The following is a 23041-nucleotide window of genomic DNA, read 5'->3' on the forward strand; positions in this document are numbered from 1 at the left end:
TTAAGGATGAGAGAGTTTTATTGTTTTTACATTTGATTTCAAACAGCAGTCAACCCTTTTATTGTTGATCATAGTTTAAACAGCTTACTTCAATTGCCCCCCAAAAACTTGATATTGAATCAAATTAAACATTTCAATTTAGAGACTACACTGCTATGTGTTTGGGCTCAATAAAGTTTGTCAAACAAAACAAGACTAGAAGTAAGAACCTTATATTTCTTTGTGTTTTTTCATAATAAATTGTAATAACTTTAGTATAATGTACATGTCTCACCCCTGCTTTGTCGTTATAACTGATAAGGATCATTTAAAAAATAGTAGACTATTCCGCTGTAAAAGATTTGTACATCAAATTAGGCGTGTGAAAAAGTATGGTAGCATGGTTATGGCGTTACACAACAAACTTCCATCAGTGACAACAATTATTACAGGTAAATATGCAGGATATGGACTGATAAAGCTGCCAGACTGAAAGAAGAAAAATATCAAGAACACAAAGACAAAACCCAATCAAGTCTATGAAGGGGTTCCAGATACAGCTTTGCTAAATCATGTAAACGTTTAAAGACTCTTCAAATGTACTGAATGTTGATTGTAATTACCAGCCGTATCTTTTTGTCACATTAAAGTTGCAGTTGGGCTCTAATACAAAGGGGGTTATCATTTTCATTGTATACTGTATATATTTAAAGGCTACATATTGTGTGTTAAAGGCCTGCATGTGCACTTCAGTTCAAAGTAGGGCAGTAAACATCACACACACGTACACACACACACCTTGCAAAATGTTGGATTGAAACCAATGCCCAGCAGCAATGAAAGTAATATTTCATGTACTAGATAAATATATTAGTGTTGAGCGGACCAATAGGAGAATATTAGTTTTACTTTACCAGCAAAGTTCCGAACCTGAATTCTACTTAAGGTTCTGGTGTTTCATTTTCACATTATCCAAGTGGTTCCTGCATTTTTAGTCTCAGTTTCCTCTATCTAGCCATCTTTTCTGCAGCGTCAGCTTATATTAACAGCAAACTACAAACCTCTATAAATATACAGAATTATTACTAATCATGGATTGGAATCCATCTGGCAAATTTGAACACAATTGGGAAAAATAAAATAAAATGAGGCAAACAACTATACGTTTAGAACAGGGGTGTCCAACTCATTTGAGATGGGGGGCCACATGGAGAAAAATCTACTCCCAAGTGGGCCAGCCTGGTAAAATCACGGCATAATAACTTAAAAATAAACACAACTTCAGATTGTATTCTTTGTTTAAAAATAGAAAAGGCACATTCTGAAAATGTACAAATCATGTTTTTTGTTACACTTACATGTTGCATCTTGCGGTTAATAGTATTCTATCTCTATTTTTTCGTTATTTATACTTTCTGAATAAATGATGTGATCATGTTCATCGGTGAACTAATTGGTGTTAATTGTCAAACCACCAAGGTAAAAAAATATCAAAATCAAATTACAGGATGTTATTTATGAAGTTTGCTCATTTTCCTCGACTGGTGCATTAATGTTTTTTTTTTTTTACATATGTAGAATCATTTACAAAGATAAAAAGAATTGCTATTGCGACATGTAGTGCACACATTTAGATCAGCAGTTTCTTTCATTCAAACAATTTTGGCTTTTTTTATACTTAGCAAACTCATCCTGCAGGCCGGATAAAACCTGTTTGTGTCGTATGTTTGACACTCCTGGCTTAGAACTAAAGGATATGTTTTGTGTGTCTCCTTTTCACACATTTAACATGCTTTCTTGGGGTTTTAAAATACCTGTGACATGTTTGAGGCCTGTCTTATTTTCAAGTGAGGAGTTAGCCTTCAAGTGTTGAAACTCCCTGTTGGCTGGGATAAAGGAACACTTCTTCGCCATAATGAAAATTCTGAAAAGACATGTTTTATATTCAATGTCTGGATGCAAAGCAGCAGCAGGTGGTGCTGGAGCTTTTCATCGTGACATACACATACCAAAAAAAACTTGAATATGTTTCTCAGAGGTGGGCAAGTTACCAAACAGAGTTCTTATGCTAATTTAAAGACAATGATAATCAATGAAGCAAAAAAGTGTCAAGTTGCTTTAAGACATGGAAGTGTGATGCACATAGTTGTCACAATCTGGAACAAAAGGTTATTGTGCTTGACTTCCATGAGACTGACAGGAGGGTTTATGAATGAGTGAAAGTGTATTGGTGCCTCATGTCACCGTTAAGTGTTTCATTGCAATCTACCCGCTATTTCACCGCTACTGAAAACAGCATGGCATTTAACCATCTTTAATTCCTCTTACATGGCCATAAACAAGTCTTAAAAATAAGGGGTTGACTTATATTTGGAACAATACAGTATTCCACTGAGTTTTGACGTTACAAGTATTTTTTTCTATACCGGTGTGTCTTCTTTAAAATTATTTGACCCCCTTCCAAAAAACAAAACAAAAAAGGAAAAACAATAACATTCATTTGCTGTCTATCTCCACCCACACCCACCAAGCAGGACTCACTTTCATCATTACAGACTTAAAACTCGACTTTAGAAGTTGTGGTCTTATTAAATTGTATCCACCGGAACAGAATTGTTCCAACTGTTCAGTCATTCATTCTCCAATCCATGACAACAACTACAACAATGGCAAAAAGAGCACACCATTAATCATTTTTGTCATATCAATTGCAGCACAGCCTCTCAAATATTTGACCCTCTAATATAAAAAAATAAGGTCGCAAATATCAGAAACCAGAACCAAACGAAAGCACAAGTATTCAGGCAGGTCTATTATTTAAAAGCAAAGTAAAAAAACATACTCGCATATATATATATACATACACACATATACATCCATTTTTCTACTGCTTGTCTATCATGTACACACACGCAAACAAATACACACCGTATTTTTCCGACTATAACGTGCACTTATAATGCGGAATAATTCTGGTTCTGCTTACCGACCTCAAAGCTATTATATTTGGTACATGGTGTAATAAGTGTGACCAGTGGATAGCAGTCACACCTAAGAGATACGTGTGGACTGCAATATGACGGCATTTAGAATATAGAACATTACACAAGGCGCTCAATAAGTCTTGGTACGACTTTGGCAAGCTATGCAGCTGCGCCGCTTGGCTTGTCGGAGCATTAAGACTACCGTAGTCAGATGTGCTGTACTTCAACATATGGGTATTATTACTGTGTGTATAAGGACCACAAAATGCCACCTATTAGCCGACATATTATCTTACATTTTGTTTCGCAATATTATGCAAAACCAACTTTTCTTACCTTTTGGTACTTGCTGATCTGTACTTGGGATCTGTATAAGTCCTGAAAATTTGCAGGAATCCGCCATTGTAGTCCGTGCCGACAACGTAGTCAATAAGCTCCTTTTTCTCGACCTTCTTGTAATGGGACATTCGTCCTTCGCTGTTATCATTTCTAATACAAAGTAGAGTAAAGATTTGACTTAAATCTGACAGTAGACTCGCTATGGAAGTGCTAAAAACTACCAGTATAGTGGGTTTACTTAATTCATCCACGGAATTTAAGTTATTAGAGACTCCCGACTGGCCGGTTTTTCACGGGACACATTTCCGATGTTGTTTTTGCAATTGTTAGCTTCGGATGAGGAGATGCTGCTCCTTTATAGATTTAAGAAAGTGTGAATGTCATTAAAACAGTTAGTTCCATTTTTTGACACTTCTTCCACCCCCGTCCTTGCACGCTACACCACTACAACAAAGGTGACAGGGAGAAGACTCTGTCGAAGTGGAACCACGTAAATTAGACCGCCCACAAAACAGTGCATCCTAAAGCGACTTGAAGATGGTCTTTAAACAATCTTTTCAACATTTTATCCAAAGAACCACCATTACATGTTATGTAGACCATATTAAATTAAGAAAAAAATCATAAGACCCCTTAATGCGCCTTTTGTATGACTATAGACCTGACACCCTCATCGGTCGTATATTCCGGTGCGCCCTATGATACGGAAAAAGCTATATACAGATATCCACACACACATATGTATTACATATACACAAACGTATGTATATATACATACTGTGTGTGTGTATATATATATATATATATATGGCAAGCAGAAAAATGGATACATATACAAGTTCATACATGTATGTTTGTACGTATGTATACATACATACAAACAAACATTTGTATATACACAATCATGCATAGATATAAGTCCACATACATACATACTTGCATCCATATATAATGCCATTACAACCTCTAATATTAACAATGCATCCTGGAGTGATTTTTTTCATGAATTACCTGAGTCAAATCCCTGTTGACACTGGATTCTACAAAAACACAAAAGTGACAACACAAAGTAAAAGTGTACAGATAACCTGGCTGATATGGCAGTAAAGTAGGTCAGTTTAAGCTTTCGGAAACCATGCTTGAATTTGACATTGTTGATGAGCTTCAAATTCCAGTTGAAAATGCACTGTAAACCTAAATGAAGAAAATCCAGTTGCAATAGCGTAGTTGTAACTGTTTACAGATTGTACTATTGTTGCAATGACCAAACACAACGAACAACCGTTTTCTGGTGGCGATAGCATGATACAATTGAAAGCCCTGAACACATTAGTAAGACTTTGACCCGAGCTAATTATGCAGCATTTTAATGCTGCACAGAGCAAAATTTAATAAATTGCTCAAAGACTGAAATTGTATGTGAATGCTGAGAGACACTGTTACTAATACTGCATTCATGTTGAAAACAATACATCACAGGATACCAAAGCAGTCCCTAAATGTTAGGAAAATGTCTTCTATAGGCAGGGAGCTACAGGGGATATGACCACCAAAGCGACAGGACATTTGTGGTAGTGCCAGGTAGTATCATACCAAGAACGCTAGAGCAAGAGCTTTGATAAGTTGTATTATAATTGCTGTTGGTCAGATTGTTTGTATTTTTCTAAATTGTTTCCACAAATTAAAAATGTATCCACATAAACATACATTATGTAGTTTCCGTCTCTAAATAGTTGTGTTTACTTCTCTGATCTGCTCTCAGTATCGCGTGTGGCAAAGCAATTGCAAAGACACTAAGCTAAACAGGACAATTACGGTCAAAGTGTAAACATTTGTTGTGTAGGGTGGAGTTGCACAAACTGCTGTCTGCTGATTGGTTTACGAATAACGTGACAGAATGGAACAGTGGATGTCTTGTTGCATCGATGTCTGGTATCAACAACCTGTGCAAACACACAATCAGGTTTACCAATTCGAACGTAACGTGGAATATTTTAATAGATCACATGTCTGATTTTTTTTTTCTAAAATTGAGCTTTGGCCTATTTTCTATGGTTTCAAAAATAATACTAGAAAGTACACTTTTTTCATGCATAGAGCTAATGTCTCTCAGCATCCTTACAAAAACCACCTCCTAAAAATATTATCAAATAGTTGCAACAATATAAACATCTGTGGCTCACTTAAGATTTGAGATGTTCTGAGAAACAACATTTTTTGTGGCCATGATATAAAAATAGATTTGTCAAATCCAGTGTAATTTAAAAGGACTACAGGAAAGGTTAGGTCACATTTTGGAGTTGGTTCATCGTGAGCGTCATGAACGATACCTCGATCGGAATGGTTAGCATGTCGAGCTACTGTCAGCCTCTGACTTTCACAAACATGCACACACACGAGAGCTACCACAGGTGAGATGATGATGGCCGTTCCAATATTTGAGAATGGAAAGGTAGGAGGACAGTGGTTAATTTTCAGAAGGTAAATGAGGAGGAGCCTAAACATCATCGCACAGGATCTGCTCCAACACAGTCAGCAGACGCTTGAGGCCGTAAATGTAGCCATGATCGTGGCTCTCGCTGGGGAAAACGTGGGCAAAGTCAATCATCTTGACTTCCACGTCCGCATCCCTTCTGCTCAATGCTGCCGCGTCATCTCCTCCTTGTCCTCGCACTATGTCCTCCTCTTTCCTGCTGTTGTTCTCCCTCTCTTTGTCCTCTGCCTTCCCTTCCAGTTGGGATTTGTTTCCATTTCCGTTTGGTGGTTGTTGGGACAACCAGGTAGAGTTGTCTTGCTCACGGTCCTTTGGCAGTTTCTCTCCAGAAATGGGTTGGTGTGTTGTTGTCCCCAAAGTGCAAGCATCTCCACCTTTGCCATTAATTTTGCTCTTAGCACAAATATGGAGGCCACCTTTCCTATGATTGGTATAAACAGAGTCTAGGCTGCAATCACAGGGCACTGCAACCTGAAAGTTGTTGTTGTACTCTGTCATCTCTTCTTTCTTGCCTCCTATTTCCAGCATTCCTTCTTCCTCCCCATCCCAACTCCTGCTGCCCGCAATTGGGCTGATTGTGGGTGTGCTGAAAAAGGAGGAAAAGGCGCTTGAGGTGAAAGACGAGGGGAGACCCTCGTAGACGAAGAGAAGAGAGCTGGCGTAGAAGGCCAACTGACGCTGAGACTCAAACCAGCCGAGGATAGTTTTCACTCTGCGGATGCTGGCTGCCACGGCATCCTTCCTGACACAAACGCCGTTGTGGAAGAATTTAGCCAGGCCTGGACGAGAGAAAAACACAATTCCTTTTTCACACAGTAGCAAAATGCGAGTCTACATATCATGGGCCCCGTTTACATTGCAGACTAAATCTGATTTTTTTTGCCTTCAAGTGACACCTATCCAATCGGAATGCTCCAAAGTGCTTCAAATCTCTTTCGCATCAGATTATAGCCACATCTAGACGTAGTCCGAATCCGATTGGAGTCGAAACTTTTCAAATGTGACGTCAGTCGAAACCAGGAGTGTTTTGACTGACGTTAAACAGATTTAATTAAGCCCGCAAAATGAGTTTGCCAAGTATAAAAATTAGCTCCATTTTATTGAATGAAATGGAAAGACTTAAGTCAACATGACCATCATCTATGTAGAAGTTATTTTGGTTCAGCGTTCGCAATTGGTTGACAGCGTGATGTGCATCCTGAATTCCATTGTAAAATGTTTGTTTGTACATATGTTTGTTCTATTTTATTTTATACCTAAATCTACCATGATCCCATTGTTAAAGCGGAACTGCACTTTTAGGGGGAATTTTGCCTATCGTTCACAATCACTATGAGAGACATGATGATGGATGTTATTTTGTTTTTATGCATTCTAAATATTAAATATATTTGATCAAAAGTCTGCTTACAATGGAGCCTATGGAAGTTGCTCTATTCTGCCAATAAAGCTCTTCAAAAAAACATCCCAACAACTCCATTAAGGTTTTGTATACATGATGTAAGTAAATATGTAATGTAATAATGGCCGCATTTATAATAACATTTAATATTTCTGTATTTTGATCATTTTAAACACACGCAGCGCATTAATTTAAAAAATGCATCACTTTTTTTTTTTACTTCATCACTGTTTATTACTAACTGCAGACTTTGTGAGAGCCAACAAACATAATAAAACATCACTTACTGTGCAATGTCTGCTGTTAATGGGATGCCGACTGCTTGGATGTTCATAAATTCCCATTTTGATGAACAAGGTATCATAATCCTCGCAAAGAAACGGGGTCGGTGGGGATAAGCGCTTTTTGTGTTGTTCTCACCAGTTCCAGGTCCGACACGGCAGTCAAAGTGTCACAATTTGTCGGAATAAATTCTCAGCCACCTATTTTCCAGGTGAGGGGCATGATACATGATCTAGAATAAACTTACATGTACCAAAGAAGCAGCAGACCACTCGATAATTTAAACATAGGGACAAACGGAAGTGATTATGTCACCACTATAAATAGTTTGTCTACGTTACCGCTTATAATAACAATATCACTAATACTTGGTTAATATTCAAGTCACGAAATGTAAATTGAGCATTGTTAGCGCTTTTTGCATGTTTTTTATCAGATTTTATGGCCGGAATAGTGGGGCTACCATTGGCTCTGCTGTAAGCAGACTTTTATTTACGTTTATTCAATATTTAGAAGGAAAAAAAATCATCCATCCGTCGTCATGTCTTTCATATTGACTGTGAATGATAGGCAGAAATCCTAAAAAAGTGCAGTTCTCCCTTAGGTTTGTAGTTATGTTACCATGATTTCAGCTATGGTGTTATTTTGACAATTGATTTGTTTACATTATAATTGTAATATTTGTATTAAGATAAATTAATGTGGTGTGGCAGTTGCGGATTTCACCAAATTGGTGGTTTGAGGAAACACTATTGCTTTTCCAAATATTTTTTTATGGTGAACTGGCAACATTAGAATGCTAAACAGGAAGTGCTTAAAGTTTAATGGCTTTGTAAATACCATGAGACAAAGTTTAAGTCATTGTGTTCTTCATGGTGATTTTCAAACTGCACACAATTTTTCCACAGAATTTTCAACTTAAAGTATTTTGCCAAAATGATTATTCATCATGTGTACATCAACATTTTGAGAATGTGCTTGTTCTGTTTTTGGCCAAAGTAAAACAAGGAAAACAATCTGAAGTTGTTTTTATTTTTAAGTTTTAATGACATGATTTTAGCAGTCCGGCCTGTTTGGGAATAGATTTTGCTCCGTGGGGCCCCTGAACTAAAATGAGTTTGACACCCCTGGTCCAAACCGAAATGCTATCTATGTGCATGCAACCTGATTGCGACTTTACCTCATTTGTGTGCACTGGGAAAGACGCAGCCCGCCAACGGAAGAGGATATGTCATCGCAACATCCGGTTTCAGGTGTATTTTTTTGGCAGACAAATTTTCGGCACACTATTAGTTAACAGTGTGTAAATAATAGGCTATGGGTTATACTTGTAGAGTGCTTTTCTACCTTAAAAGTACTCAAAGACACTATTTCCACATTCACCCATTCACAAACACTTTCACACACTAATGGCGGGACCTGCCATACAAGCCCTAACCACGACCCATCAGGAGCAGGGATGAAGTGTCTTGCCCAAAGACTAGGGGTGTAACGGTACACAAAAATTTCGGTTCGGTACGTACCTCGGTTCAGAGGTTACGGTTCGGTTCATTTTCGGTACAGTAAGAAAACAACAAAATATAATTTTTTGGATTATTTATTTAACAAATTTGCTAAAATTTCCACCAAAAATATTTTTCTTAGTGGAATATTTGATGTAAAGTAATCAGAAACTTGGATAGGTCAATAATTCATAATAACATTGATTTTGATTCAATATTATGTTTTGAGCAATGACAGTTTGAAAGAAAAGAAAAACAGCTTTGTTTTATTAGTCAACGTTGCAACTTTTTCTAAATTACATTTAGCCTTTAAGATTTTTTATTTCACTTTTGTTTATGTTTTTGTTTATTTTAATAGTATTTTAGAATGTGCCTTGGGCCTTTAAAACATTAGCTGTGGGCCGCAAATGGACTCCGGGGCACACTTTTGACACCCCTGTTATAGATAATAAAAAATGTAATCTGATAAATCTATGGATAAAAAGCTGAGCCTGGCGACACATGCGCATTTATCATAACTCTCTCGCTCTCTCTGTCTCTGCGCCACCCTCACGAATGCTGCTGCGTGCAGCACTTTTTTAATTTTGTTTTTAACCCTTTCTTAACCCTGAACGTACATTGAAAATACACGCAACCCTAACTTAAAATGCCGGACATTCGAGGCATTTAAGAAACTCCACCTGGACAGCTCTGCAAAGAGGACATATCCCATGAAAAGAGGAGGTGTGGTCAGTCTATTATAGCCCAGTCGTTGCTAGCATGCCGTGTGTTGTTGTTTTTGATTGATTGAAACTTTTATTAGTAGATTGCAAAGTACAGTACATATTCCGTATTATTGACCACTAAATGGTAACACCCCAACAAGTTTTTCAACTTGTTTAAGTCGGGGTCCACGTAAATCAATTCATGATGCCTCGGTGTGCATCGTTTACACAACGTGCGCGGTGCGCTACTTATATGTCCGTGTCGTTCGGTACACCTCCGAACCAAAACCCCCGTACCGAACCGATTCAATACAAATACACGTACCGTTACACTCCTACCAAAGACAAAACGGATGGCGGAAGCCGGGGAAGGACACAACTACCAACCAAGCCTCACCATGCCATATGTAATATATAATATGTGTATTAATATCAGTGATCCCATTGAGAAAAAAAAAATAGAGGAATTGAAGAATATCAGCCATGGTTAAAGGTGTCTCTTTTGGGGTTGAAGAGATTTGACCATTTTTAATATGCTTCGGAAGGCATTCCTTACATAGATATTCTGTAAAAATGCGAAAAAACTTAATATTTTTATATATTGGATGATATGGACTGAAAACTGCACCTCTTTTCTCCATGAATGTACCACAGCATCAAAAGTTGATTGTTTTTGTTGAGAAAATATCTTCACCATATCAATACAAGCCATTCCAAAATGTAAAACATCCATAGTTTATTTAATTCGTTCAATATCTCATATCATGAGATATGATGGCTATATTTGATAACAAACATTGTAATTGTAAAAAGTATTATATTTTGTGGGACTACTGAATGACTTGGTAAAGTTATGGATGTAAGATTGCATTCATGATGTCTGCTACAAGTTTGTGTTTCTTCAGTTATAACATTAAGTTTATTACATGTAATCTTAAAAAATGCATTAATATACTGTAATGGCATAGGATGACTGTGCACAAGTCAGCCTTACATTTGTACAGTATTTACGAAACTAGCTAGCACTGTATATCTATCTGACAGGCACACTTCCTCATTATCTTTGCAGCCCGCCGCTGCCTTCTGCAGCCAACACTGGGCAATTACAGTTCACTACAAAATATTCTCATCACTGCAATACTTTTCCCCCAATCTACTGACTACTTTCCTCCTCTTTACCACCTCACTAGTTAAACTATACTATAACGTAGTACAAACAGGCCATTTTTTGAATCATTCAAAGCTTTGCTGGCTCTAAAAAAGTCACCCCTCCGACGCCGGCGTAAATGCGAGTATGGCTTCATGTAACAATTGTAACTTCTCTTAGAGAGGTTTTCCCTGCTTAGGGAATGTTTCCACTGTCCACGTGTTAGAACAGAATAATAAAAGACATTTAGACAGTGTGGACACGCAAGTTAACACAGGCTGCACTTGGCTGACTGCGTGGCCAAGCTCGCCGTAAACAAGTCAGTTAGGGTAGCCCACATTCGGCCTGCTAGCGTAGTTAGCGCTAAGCAGCCAGCTAACCACGGTGTGGCAGAAAGCGGCCAAGTTATTGGTTTTATAAGGAAATCTAAAAAAAAAATACCGCTTTTGCTAGAAAAATTCTTCTAAATAGTGGACATGTGGGATGCCTGATAGACTGTATATGTATACTGTGTTTTCGAAGAAAAAGTGATTGATGAAAAACTAGAAAAGGTGTGTACGTTGTGGCATATTTGCTTACATGTAATGTATATTGCCTAAGGTGTTACATAAATGAGTTGAAAAATAAAGCAAAAGTAGATTGACACTGATGTTTGTGTGTTCTCTACTTAGCAGCCATAAAAAGATTAGAAACTTCCCAAATATATCACACTATATACATTATATTACTGTAACGTATTTTCATGTAAGAAAAAAAAAAGTATTTTTTAGAGATATGGGTACTTTTAATTTAATTTTGTAGTAGTAGTAGAGACTTCCTTTTTCATTTACGGTATCCCGTCAACTTCCTTTTTTTTTTTTTTTTACTTTATTGAACTGCGCATGCAAGTGATGTCGAGGCCACCTGGTGCCTCTGCATGTTTCTACCGGAGGCTGTAATTGCTGCCAAAGGTGCATCAACAAAATATTTAACAAAAGCTGTGAATAAAAATAAAATAAACATTGTCATTATGGGGTGTTTTCTGTAGAATTTTGAGGACAAAACTGAATGTATTTTATTTTGGAATAAGGCTGTGACATCACAGAATTTAAAAAAGTGAATAGCTGTGAATACTTTCAGGGTGCTCTGTAAGTGTGTGACATCAATACCTGAATGTAAATTTGAGTACAAAGGAGTCCAAGCCTCACCAGCCCTTAACCTCACTTCACTTCATTGCATTTTAGCAGTAACTCTATATTGCTTAACAAAAACATACCGTCTTTAATGGTGTCCTTCAGAAGTCCCCTTCCATAATGTTGGTCGAACGTGTCAAACGTGTCATCGCAAAGCTTGTAAACCTGAGAGAAAATGAATTCCAGTTTAGGTTTTCGCGTATGGTAAAGAACAATACACAAAAACACTTTGATGAAGAAATGGAAAAGTAAAAAAATTAACAATGTTTAGTAATATTAATAGGTGATCGAAATGGAAGCATGTCAAGTCTTCACTTCTAATGAATGGAAAATAGAAACAAATTGCAGAACAAAACAGTAACGAACCCAATTAGAACTGTTATTTCATAACATGTTGCTGTTGTGAAAATGGCAGTAAAAATTATTCCAACAACTTTACAGGGCAATAATTGAAAGGATTTTAAATCCCCAGGTTTATTCTTATTTTCCCTTTAAAAAAATAGATGTTGGCGACTGTAATGTTGGGTGCCACCTAATGATGTAACACTAACTACTATGCACTGACCACAAACCACACAGGATACAGTACGAACCGGAACTCAACCAAACCATGTGTGAGTCATACAGTTGCATTCTTAGCCAATATCACCACACGGAACATCAGTGAGTCAAATAACTTTGGGTAGGTGTCTTGTTGCAACATTGAGCCCATTTATGTGTCTATACACATTAGCTAACTGGGTGTAATCAATTAATGATTGCACTTGACATGCACTTCACAAATGTAATACTGGAATTTATTTACATATTTAGTCCATTTTTTATTATTCGATGACTATCAACTTAAAGCTTTCTGTATGAATTTGCAATAATTGGTGCGATTGCAAAATACTGTGGAGACCGATCATCTTCAAGTTGCTTTTACATGCTGGAATACAAACATTTCTCATCAAGATTTAGTAAGCAAAGTGAATGGAATAAAATGATTTATAACCCTTTACCTTGTTCTTTTATTACACAATCCACATAGCTTTACAGTCTGTCTTTGTGTTATGACATTTTGTGTTTATGTATGCTCTCCCATAAATTAATAATACTGTACAAATTAGTCACATGTGCACGGTGAAAGACTGAGTAGGCAGAAGAATACACAGTCGCACGTCGCTACACTGAGGTAGGTTGTCACTTTTGTTCTTTTTTAATACCCCCCTTCATTACGTCTATCATGAGACTGACTCCACTGATGGCAGTGCACCAAAGAAAAGAAAATTTAAATTTACACCTTAAACAAGTCAAACACTGATAAAAAAATTACCGGTAACCCCAATTTCATAATTCTTTCTTACCATCTTTTCCCCTTACACCTTTTCCTAAATGTGAGCTTTGAGACAAACTTGTCTCAGCGGTTAACACTTTTTTTTTACTTTATGCTTTATGTAGTACATACATATACATACTGTGTCTTTCCAAATAACGTCCAATTAACTGAAATTACAGCTGTAACCACAGGTCTACTCCGATTAAGCTTTGGCCACATCTTAAAGATGATCAAGAAAAAAAGATACACCAATGGCAAAAGGTGTGAATCAAATCAAATCAACTTTATTTATACAGCACATTTAAAATTTACCACAGGGGTAGCCAAAGTGCTGTACAATGGGCAGGTTAAAAGATAACAAGAGAAACGAGCAAGCACAACACAACACAAACAGAGCACGATAAAAATAAATAAATAAAACATAACAGGTTCACAGCAGGTGCATTGTGGGACGCCATAGCAGTATGGAGATCACTCAGTGTTAAAAGCCATGGAATAAAAGTATGTTTTTAAGAGCGATTTAAAAACAGGAAGAGAGGAGGCCTGTCTAACACTCAAAGGTATGTATTTCCAGAGCTTGGGTGCCGAAGCGGCGAAAGCTCTGTCACCTCAAAGCTTCAGATTGTGTCAGGGACCGTCAATAGCAGCTGATCGGCTGATCTTAGGGATCGGGGAGGGGGTTAAGGCTGAAGGAGGTCGGAGAGATATGTTGGAGCGAGGTTGTTTAGACATTTAAAAACAAATAGTAGACGTTTTAAATGTATTCAGTAGCGCACAGGGAGCCAATGAAGGGACGCTAGTATAGGGATGACGTGCTCACGCCTGCGGGTCTGTGTCAGCAGACGAACAGCAGAGTTCTGCACGAGCTGCAGGTGGGCGAGGGAGGCCTGGCTAATGCCTACGTACAGGGCTTTGCAGTAGTTAAGACGAGTCAAGATAAAGGCGTGGATTAATTTCTCAACATCATGTCCTGACAGAAACGGTGAATACTTACATAGATGTTCTTAAGTTCTATATTTTTATTGTAACATTTCAAAAAAACTTTTTTCCGTTGTTGTCATTGTGGGATTTGTGTGTAGAATTTTGAGGAACAAAAATTGTGTTATTCCAAAGAAGCTGTAACATAAAACGGGGATAGTGAAGCACTGTGAATACTTTCCAGATGCACTGTATGATTTGACAGTATTTTTATGTGTAATGTTTAAGTAAACACTACATGACATAATTGTTGTTGTGCATTACCATAAAGCAGTAGCCTAACACTGAGCAGAAACACTTCCTGTTTCCAAAATAAAATAAAATAATCTCCTCCTATCAATATGGGATAGGATGCTGGAAATAACCATCTAAATATAATCTAAATGTAATATGAATGCGTATTAGAGGAATAAGTTTTTTTTTGGTGAGTTTTATGTTTATCACGGTAAAAATCCAGAACATGCAGACTAATGTGAAGTCTGTTCTCACTGTCACATTTACAACAAAAACACTTAAAAGTACCACACTATTTATACAATGGATGTAATTGCATCATGAGCTGGCTGTGGACCTTGAGTTTGTATATTATATCTTTGCAATACTCACCAATGCTGTTCAAACTAAAAATGTACCTTTGTACCACTCTGTGTTAATCATTGAATCAGGTGTAGTTAGGGTAATTTTCAGTAAATTCCCACTTTGTTCAGCCAAAAGGGCTCCAAAATATTTATATGGATACAAAAAAAAGTTGTAATTGTTAAAATGGTGAACTTTGCGAATTACCAGAAGATTGTATCATCATCATAAAATCATAAGTCTCTATCGGATAATTGTGTTTCGTGCCAAGAGATTTTATGTTTGTATACCTCGGGTAACTTAAAGTGAGCAGGAAATGATAATGCCAAAAAGATAAATGATGAATGTTCCACTATCTAACTTGCTTCCTTTCCAAAAGATAAGTAAACATTTACACTTCCCCCTCCTGTCTCGCCCATGTGGACCTAGTAAACAGTTTCCACTGAAAGTCTGTGTGTTCTTTGCCCGAGTTATCAGAGTTACATATATGCAGTGAATTTACCTGTGTTAGGGCGATTAACGGCAGACACGAAGGACCAAAATTAAGATATTGCTGTTCTAAGATGAATCAAGAATTAACACCAAAGGGTCTTTTATGGTCGCTGACCAATGAGTATACGAAGGAGAGTTTGTGTAAATGAATGTGTATGTACAGTTGTGATCAAAATTATTCAACCCCCACACAATATTGGTGTTTTAGCAAGTTGGACATTTATTCCGTATTTTGTTTATAGTCATATCAAATAAAGATGCATTAAATAGACAAATGCAACTTGAATTACAACACTATATTTTGTAACATACCAAACAGTGTCATTTCTCTTAATATCTCATTGACAAAATTATTCAACCCCTTGAAGATCAGAACTCTTAAGAACAGAATTTGAATAAGGTAGTTTCAATCAGGTGTTAAAAACACCTGTAGATGTGATTAGAACCATAACGAGCAACACTTAAACTGATTGAAAAAGACTGTGACGCTTAGCTTCTTGTAAATGGTCAATGGTGTATTTGCAACATGGTGAAGTCCAGGGAGTGGTCAAAGAAGTCAAGAGAGGAGGTAATTTCTCTTCATAAGAAAGGATATGGATATAAGAAAATAGCAAAGACATTACACATTCCAAGAGACACAGTTGGGAGCATAATTAGCAAGTTTAAAGCTAAAGGCAGAGTGGAAACACTACCTGGGCGTGGTAGAAAGAGGATGCTGTGTGCAACTGCTGTCCGGTATTTGAAGCGTACAGTGGTGTAAAACCCCCGGGTAACAGCTGAGGAACTACAACAGGACATTGCAGAGGGGGAAACGCAGGTTTTGTCCCAGACAATAAGGCGCACACTACAAGATGAAGCCCTCCATGCCAGAACTCCCAGGCGCACCCCACTTCTGACCACCAGGAACAAGAAAAATAGACTCCAGTATGCCAAAAATCATCTGGACAAACCCCAAAGGTTTTGGGAAACTGTTCTATGGAGTGATAAGACGAAAGTGGAACTCTTTGGGCGTATGAATCAACGTTATGTATGGAGGAGAAAAAAATGAAGCTTACAAAGAGAACACCTTTCCTACTGTTAAGCATGGTGGGAGGTCAATCATGCTCTGGGGCTGTTTCTCTGCCTCAGGTACCAGGAATCTCCAGCGCGTTCAAGGCATTATGAATTCTATTTCCTACCAGGATATATTAGCTGCAAATGTCATGAAGTCAGTGACGAAGCTGAGGCTTGGGAGATGTTGGACCTTCCAACAGGACAACGATCCCAAGCATACCTCCAAATCAACATCAGAGTGGTTGCAGAAGAAGGGCTGGAAGACTCTAGAGTGGCCTTCACAGTCGCCAGACCGAAATCCTATAGAAAACCTGTGGTGGGACTTGAAGAAGGCAGTTGCAGCATGCAAGCCCAAGAATATGAATGAACTGGAGGCAATTGCCCAAGAGGAATGGGCTAAAATACCTGTAGATTGTTACAAGAAGCTTGTGTCCGGTTATGTATCACGTTTGAAGGATGTAATTACTGCCAAAGGGTGTTCTACTAAGTAATAAAGTTGCATGTAACTAGGGGGTTGAATAATTTTGTCAATGAGATATTAAGAAAAATTTCCTTTTTTGGTATTTTGTAAAATACAGTGTTACAATTTAAGTTGCATTTGTCTATTTGACACATCTTTATTTGATATGACTATAAACAAAATACGGAATAAATGTCCAACTTGCTAAAACACCAAAATTGTGTGGGTGTTGAATAATTTTGATCACAACTGTATACTACATACATGTACATGACATTGTTTGCCACAAAGAAGACAACTTGTATTCTCTGTTGTCAGTAATCTAAAATAAATATGTCAAATAGAAGCAACTTTTAATGAGTTGTCATAAGTTTGGGACTGTTTCGCCAACCATTATATTAGGAAGGTGCCCGCCACCCCCAGAAAATCAAGTTAATTCTATTTACAGTACAGCACCAGATTGCTGAACAAAATATACAAAATACCAACATAATAAAACAACCGCTTACTGCAAAATGTATAGTGTGTAGATTAATAAATGATCATGATTCTCATTGATGTAGTAATTAAAAAAAAAAAAAAAATGTGGGTGGAAACAAGCAACTTTTCGTGTCTTTCTCAACATCTTTGGGTGTAAGTTGAATGTCAAAGTTGACCAACATCACTGTTTATGGCAAAAACTATCTACTATACAAGTGAGAGGCATTATTTATGATCTAGAGTTAACTTCCACCAACTCAAAGGCAGCAGCTCAAAGGCTCAGTATGTCAATAACTGAATAAGCTCGTTACCTCCCTGTGATCAGAGCGCCGCTAAAAGTTGTTCTTCAGCTTTTATAATAATGCTGGTTAATATTCAGGTCAGGACATGTGAATGAAAAATTGTTGGCAGTTTTTGGACGCTTTTTAGAGGGCCCTATTGGCGCAATAGATTGTGCTCATTAGCTGCAATGTTAGCCACCTTGTACTTGCATTAAAAACAAAAAAAAACATGTTCTTGTCTTATATAGGGATTGTAAATAATAGGCAAAACTTCATAAAATCGTGGTTCCCCTTTAAATATTGTTTTCTTTTATGTATACTGTCCACGTGTGTGTGTCACATAATTTTGTCAGTAATTGCAACCAGGCTCTAAATTGGTTGTCAAAATTGGTTATTAACTCATTTCTTATTATGTAATTGCTACAAGAGATTAAATATGAATAGATTGTGACTTGCTAATTGTTGCAAGATTTCGATTAACATTGACAAAGAGTTTCTATCATCATTATTAACTAATTAAAACACTTCAAATTTGTTTTTTTTTATACCATAAGTTTTTCTTTTGAAGAAAAAAATCGTCTTGTCTTACTTGTATTAAGGTGATTTTTTTTTTACACAAACGCTTTGTTTTCAAGTCTTCAAATGTTTATCATGCTTTTCTAAGGTTCATTACGAATTGTAGATCCATGACAAATCACTGTAACATTTACCTACGAGTTGAATGGTCATCTTTGTCCAGTAGAAGGCAGGTACATACACTTTATTTTACAAGGCTGTTTGGTTTACTGCCTCCCTACATTAATATTTTAATCAGACAGAGAACCTTTGACTCTTACTCCCGAGGATCAAACAATCAGCTGTCTTTCTCTGTGCCTTTCACCTGAACAGAGCTTTTTTTTCTTTTTGAATAACAAAACAAAATTTTTGTTAAATTTTTTTAAACAATTTACAGAAATACAATACATTACATCCATCTATCTATCCATTTTCTACCACTTATCCCTTTCTGGGTTTTTTTCCCCCCACACTTCCCAAAACATTTTTTTAAAGTCAACTGAGCTGTTTTTCTTTAGAAAAGGCTGTCAAAAGACTTGAAATTGATACTTGAAGGATTTTAAATGCAGACAGTGTTGGACAATTGTTTTAATTAATCTGTGCTTCCTTGTGTAACTGTATAGTTGTTTATTATACTTTTGAGTGAAACGTTGTTGCCTCTTGAAAGAGGTTTTCAATCTCAATGGAATTTTTCCTGGTACAATGAAATAAAATAAAAAATAACTAAGTTACCTATTATAAGGATATCCCTACTGTAAAGGCGCCAACACACAGTATAATTATGTTTACAAAAGTAGATAGCATATTAAGAAAATGTCATGTTATAATAAAACCTTAAAACTCATACTTACTCTCATGCCAAGGACAAGAAAGCCTATCTCCTCCATTAGTGGGTACTTCTTGATCTGTTGCTCCCTTTTCTCCTGTGAGGCGAAAGGATCGTAGCTTCGCTGGCCGAGCTTCACATCCATGATGCACGGCTTGACGAAGTGTCGAGTCACATCCTCTAGCTTCATGTATAGGTCTGAGGCAGTGACAGGCACACGCACATTTCCAATTATTAGTGGTAGCCAAGAGAAACAAAAGGTGCCTTTCGGGTACAAAATAATTAATACAAATTATGTGACGATGAGTAATTAAAATGTTTGTTATTATACAATAACTGGCTTGAATAAAATGTACATTTTATTCACACTGACGATCATGTCCACAATCTAAAATAGCCTTCACAATTTACCCAACAATCATTTGCAAAAATAAGACACCCCATGGAGTAACGTGTGACATGTACTATGGGTTGTGTCAAGTCAAATAAAATGTATCTATATACTGTAGTTTACAACTGAAGATATTTGTGGCATGTCTCGACCTCCACGGCTCATACATTAAAAGAAACCAACTGAACATCACACAAGAAAGCAATCGGTGACTGAAGCAAGCGAAAAAAACTCTCTTGACGGGATAAAACCTTGAACAAAATGGGATGTACAACTTTTTCAAACAGTTGCGTTGAGTTTAAGTCTATCCAACCATTTGAAGTAATTACATAATCCAAAAACTTGAATGAGGCTGAGATGAGAGGTAATTTTCAGGCATTGTTTGTTACTGTGTCAATCATCTGCCATATATTTAAAAGTTAAAATTTAAAAAGTTCTTTTTTTTTTTTTTTTTTTGGGTGGGGAGTTGCCTATCATTTCCAATCATTATAAGGGACAAGACGACAGAAGTATTTTTTTTTATGCATTCTAACTTGTAAATAAAACAGCGGAGCCAAAGGGAGATCCTCTATTCCGCCCATAGATCCCAATAAATAACCATCCAAAAACTATCAACAATACTCCATTTACATTTTGCGACTTGAATATTAAACAAGTATTAGGGATATTTTTATTACAAAAGCTAACGCAGACAATTTATTTAGAGCGGCGCCCTGACAACTGGTGAGCTGCTTTCTCACCGCAGAGATCCATCCATCCATCCATTTGCTTCAGCTTATCCGAGGTCGGGTCGCGGGGGCAACAGCCTAAGCAGAGAAGCCCAGACTTCCCTCTCCCCAGTCACTTCGTCCAGCTCCTCCCGAAGGATCCCGAGGCGTCCCCAGGCCAGCCGGGAGACATAGGCTTACCAATGTGTCTTGGGTCTTCCCCTTGGCCTCTTGTGGGTCGGACGTTCCCCAAACACCTCCCTAGGGAGGCGTTCGGGTTGCATCCTGAGCAGATGCCCAAAACACCTCATCTGGCTCCTCTCTAAGTGGAGGAGCAACGGCTTTACTCTGAGTTTCTCCCGGAAGACAGAGCTTCTCGCCCTATCTCTAAGGGAGAGACCCGTCACCCGGCGGAAGAAACTAATTTTGGCTGCTTGTACCCGTGATCTTGTCCTTTCGGTCATAACCCAGAGCTCATGACCATAGGTGAGGATGGGAATGTACATCGACCAGTAAATTGAGAGCTTTGCCTTCCGGCTCAGGTCCTTCTTCACCACAACGGATCGATACAGCATCCGCAATACTGAAGACGCCGCACCCATCTGCCTGTCAATCTCACAATCCACTCTTCCTGCATTTGTGAGCCAGACTCCTAGGTACTTGAACTCCTCCACTTGGGGCAACATCTCAACTTGGAGATGGCACTCCACCCTTTCCATGGACTCGGACTTGGAGGTGCTGATTCTCATCTCATTCGCTTCACACTTGGCTGCGAACCGATCCAGTGAGAGCTGAAGATCCTGGCCAGTTGAAGCCACCATGACCACATCATCTGCAAAAAGCAGAGACTTAATCCTGCAACCACCAAACTGGAGCCCCTGACTGTGCCTAAAAATTCTGTCCATAAAAGTTATGAACAGAATCGGTGACAAAGGGCAGCCTTGGCGGAGTCCAAACCTCACTGGAAACGGGTCCGACTTACTGCCGGCAATGCAGACCAAGCTCTGACATTGATCATACAGGGAGCAGACCACCACAATCAGACAGTCCGATACCCCATACTCTCAGAGCACTTCTCCAAGTCCACAAAGCACATGTAGACTAGTTGGGCAAACACCCATACACCCTCAAGGACCCCGCCGAGAGTATAAAGATAGTCTACCGTATGAAAACCACACTGTTCCTCGTGGATCCGAGGTTCGACTATCCGGCATAGCCTCCTCTCCAGTACACCTGAATAGACCGGGAAGGCTGAGGAGTGTGATCCCACAATAGTTGGAACACACCCGCTCGTTCCCCCATCTTAAAGAGAGGAACCACCACCCTGGTCTGCCAATCCAGAGGCACCGCCCCAAATTTCCACGCGATGTTGCAGAGTCTTGTCAACCAAGACAGCCCCACAGCATCCAGAGCCTTAAGGAACTCCGGGCGGATCTCATTCCCCCCCCAGGGACTTGCCACCGAGGAGCTTTTTAACTACCTTGGCAACCTCAGCCCCAGAAATAGGAGAGTCCACCACAGATTCCCCAGGCACTGCTTCCTCAGACGAAGATGTGTTGGTGGGTTTGACGAAGTATTCCCTCCATCGATCCACAACAGCCGCAGTAGAGGTCAGCAGCACACCATCCTCACCATACACCCTGTTGACAGTGCACTGCTTCCCCCCCACCCCAAGGCGGCGGATGGTGGACCAGAATTCCCCAAACTCCTCCCCTGTCCGAGTTTTTGCCTCCGCGACCGCTGAAGTTGCAATTCAATTGTCCTGTCTGTACCTCTCTGCTGCCTTTGGAGTACCGTGAGCCAAAAGAACCCGGTAGAACTCTTTCTTCAGCTTGACGACATCCCTCACTGCACCAACCACCTTGCGGCCAAAGCTCCAATCAGCCGCCTCGACAATAGAGGCACGGAAAATGTTCCAGTCCAACTCAATATCCAGTGCTTCCCTCGTGACATGTTCAAAGTTTTTCTGGAGGTGGGAATTGAAACTCTGTCTGACAGGAGACTCTGCTAGACGTTCCCAGAAGACCCTCACAATTCATTTGGGACTGCCAAGTCTGTCCGGCCTCCTCCCCCACCATCGGAGCCAGCTCACCACCGGGTGGTGATCGGTAGAAAGCTCTGCCCCTCTCTTCACCTCAGAGCTCGTTAAAGAGCGCTTTATAGCCAGACTCCCATAGGCAAGCAGACTTTTGATCCCATTTATTTGAAAGTTAGATTGCATTAAAAAAAGTATTAAACATATGTGAGCTTGTCTTAAATAAGCATTGTCAATGGTAGGCAAAATTCCCCCAAAAAGTGCAGTTCCCCTCTAAAAAAGGTCTCCTAAAAAAGAAAACAATAACGGTCAAAGCAATCATATTTTACCTTGATTTGTAGACTTGATAATGAATAATTACTAAAAGTACAAAAAAATAGTACAACACTTCAATCACCAATAGATATTACTATTATTATTATTATTATTATTATTATTAAGAGCACACATCTCACCATTAGGTGCATCAGGAGAGGACCAGGTGCCGTAATATTTTGGTAGATGGTTCTGGAGCTGCAGAAGAAATGGGTCACAGCAGTCCTCTGCATATACCTGGGGCATATAATATAAATCATCCCTCTTCAATAGGACATTATGGGCGTGTGTGTGGAGGGGTAATTTTTAATTAGGTAATAAAAATGCTAAAACTCATCCATAGTTAATTCTAATATATTTAGATAAAAAACTGACAGCATGTTAATAAGCATCAACATTCTATTTTATTTTCTCTTTACATTACTCCTCATTATTGTTATTTTTCTCCATTTCTAGCAGGCTAATAAAAAACAAGCTGCGGCCCACACAATGGACATCCCTGTAATAAGGGCAACACTAGGAAGACATTTCTCTGCTATCAGGTTATTTTTAACTTGCTGGATTCTATT

General features: G+C 38.4%; 1 protein-coding gene across 1 annotated transcript in view; it reads right to left on the reverse strand.

Moving 5' to 3' along the window:
• ipmkb (inositol polyphosphate multikinase b) overlaps positions 1-23041 on the reverse strand; it is a 40822-nt gene continuing 17781 nt past the window's right edge. Inside the window, exons 3-6 of the mRNA XM_061908678.1 lie at positions 22613-22709; positions 19050-19222; positions 12089-12170; positions 1-6575 (exon numbers count right to left, since the gene is read on the reverse strand). Coding sequence (XP_061764662.1) covers positions 5800-6575; positions 12089-12170; positions 19050-19222; positions 22613-22709 — 1128 coding nt within the window. The 3' untranslated portion in view covers positions 1-5799. The remainder of the gene's footprint in view (positions 6576-12088; positions 12171-19049; positions 19223-22612; positions 22710-23041) is intronic.

The sequence above is a fragment of the Nerophis ophidion genome, linkage group LG08, assembly GCF_033978795.1.
Source record: "Nerophis ophidion isolate RoL-2023_Sa linkage group LG08, RoL_Noph_v1.0, whole genome shotgun sequence".
NCBI classification, from domain to species: Eukaryota; Metazoa; Chordata; class Actinopteri; order Syngnathiformes; family Syngnathidae; genus Nerophis; species Nerophis ophidion.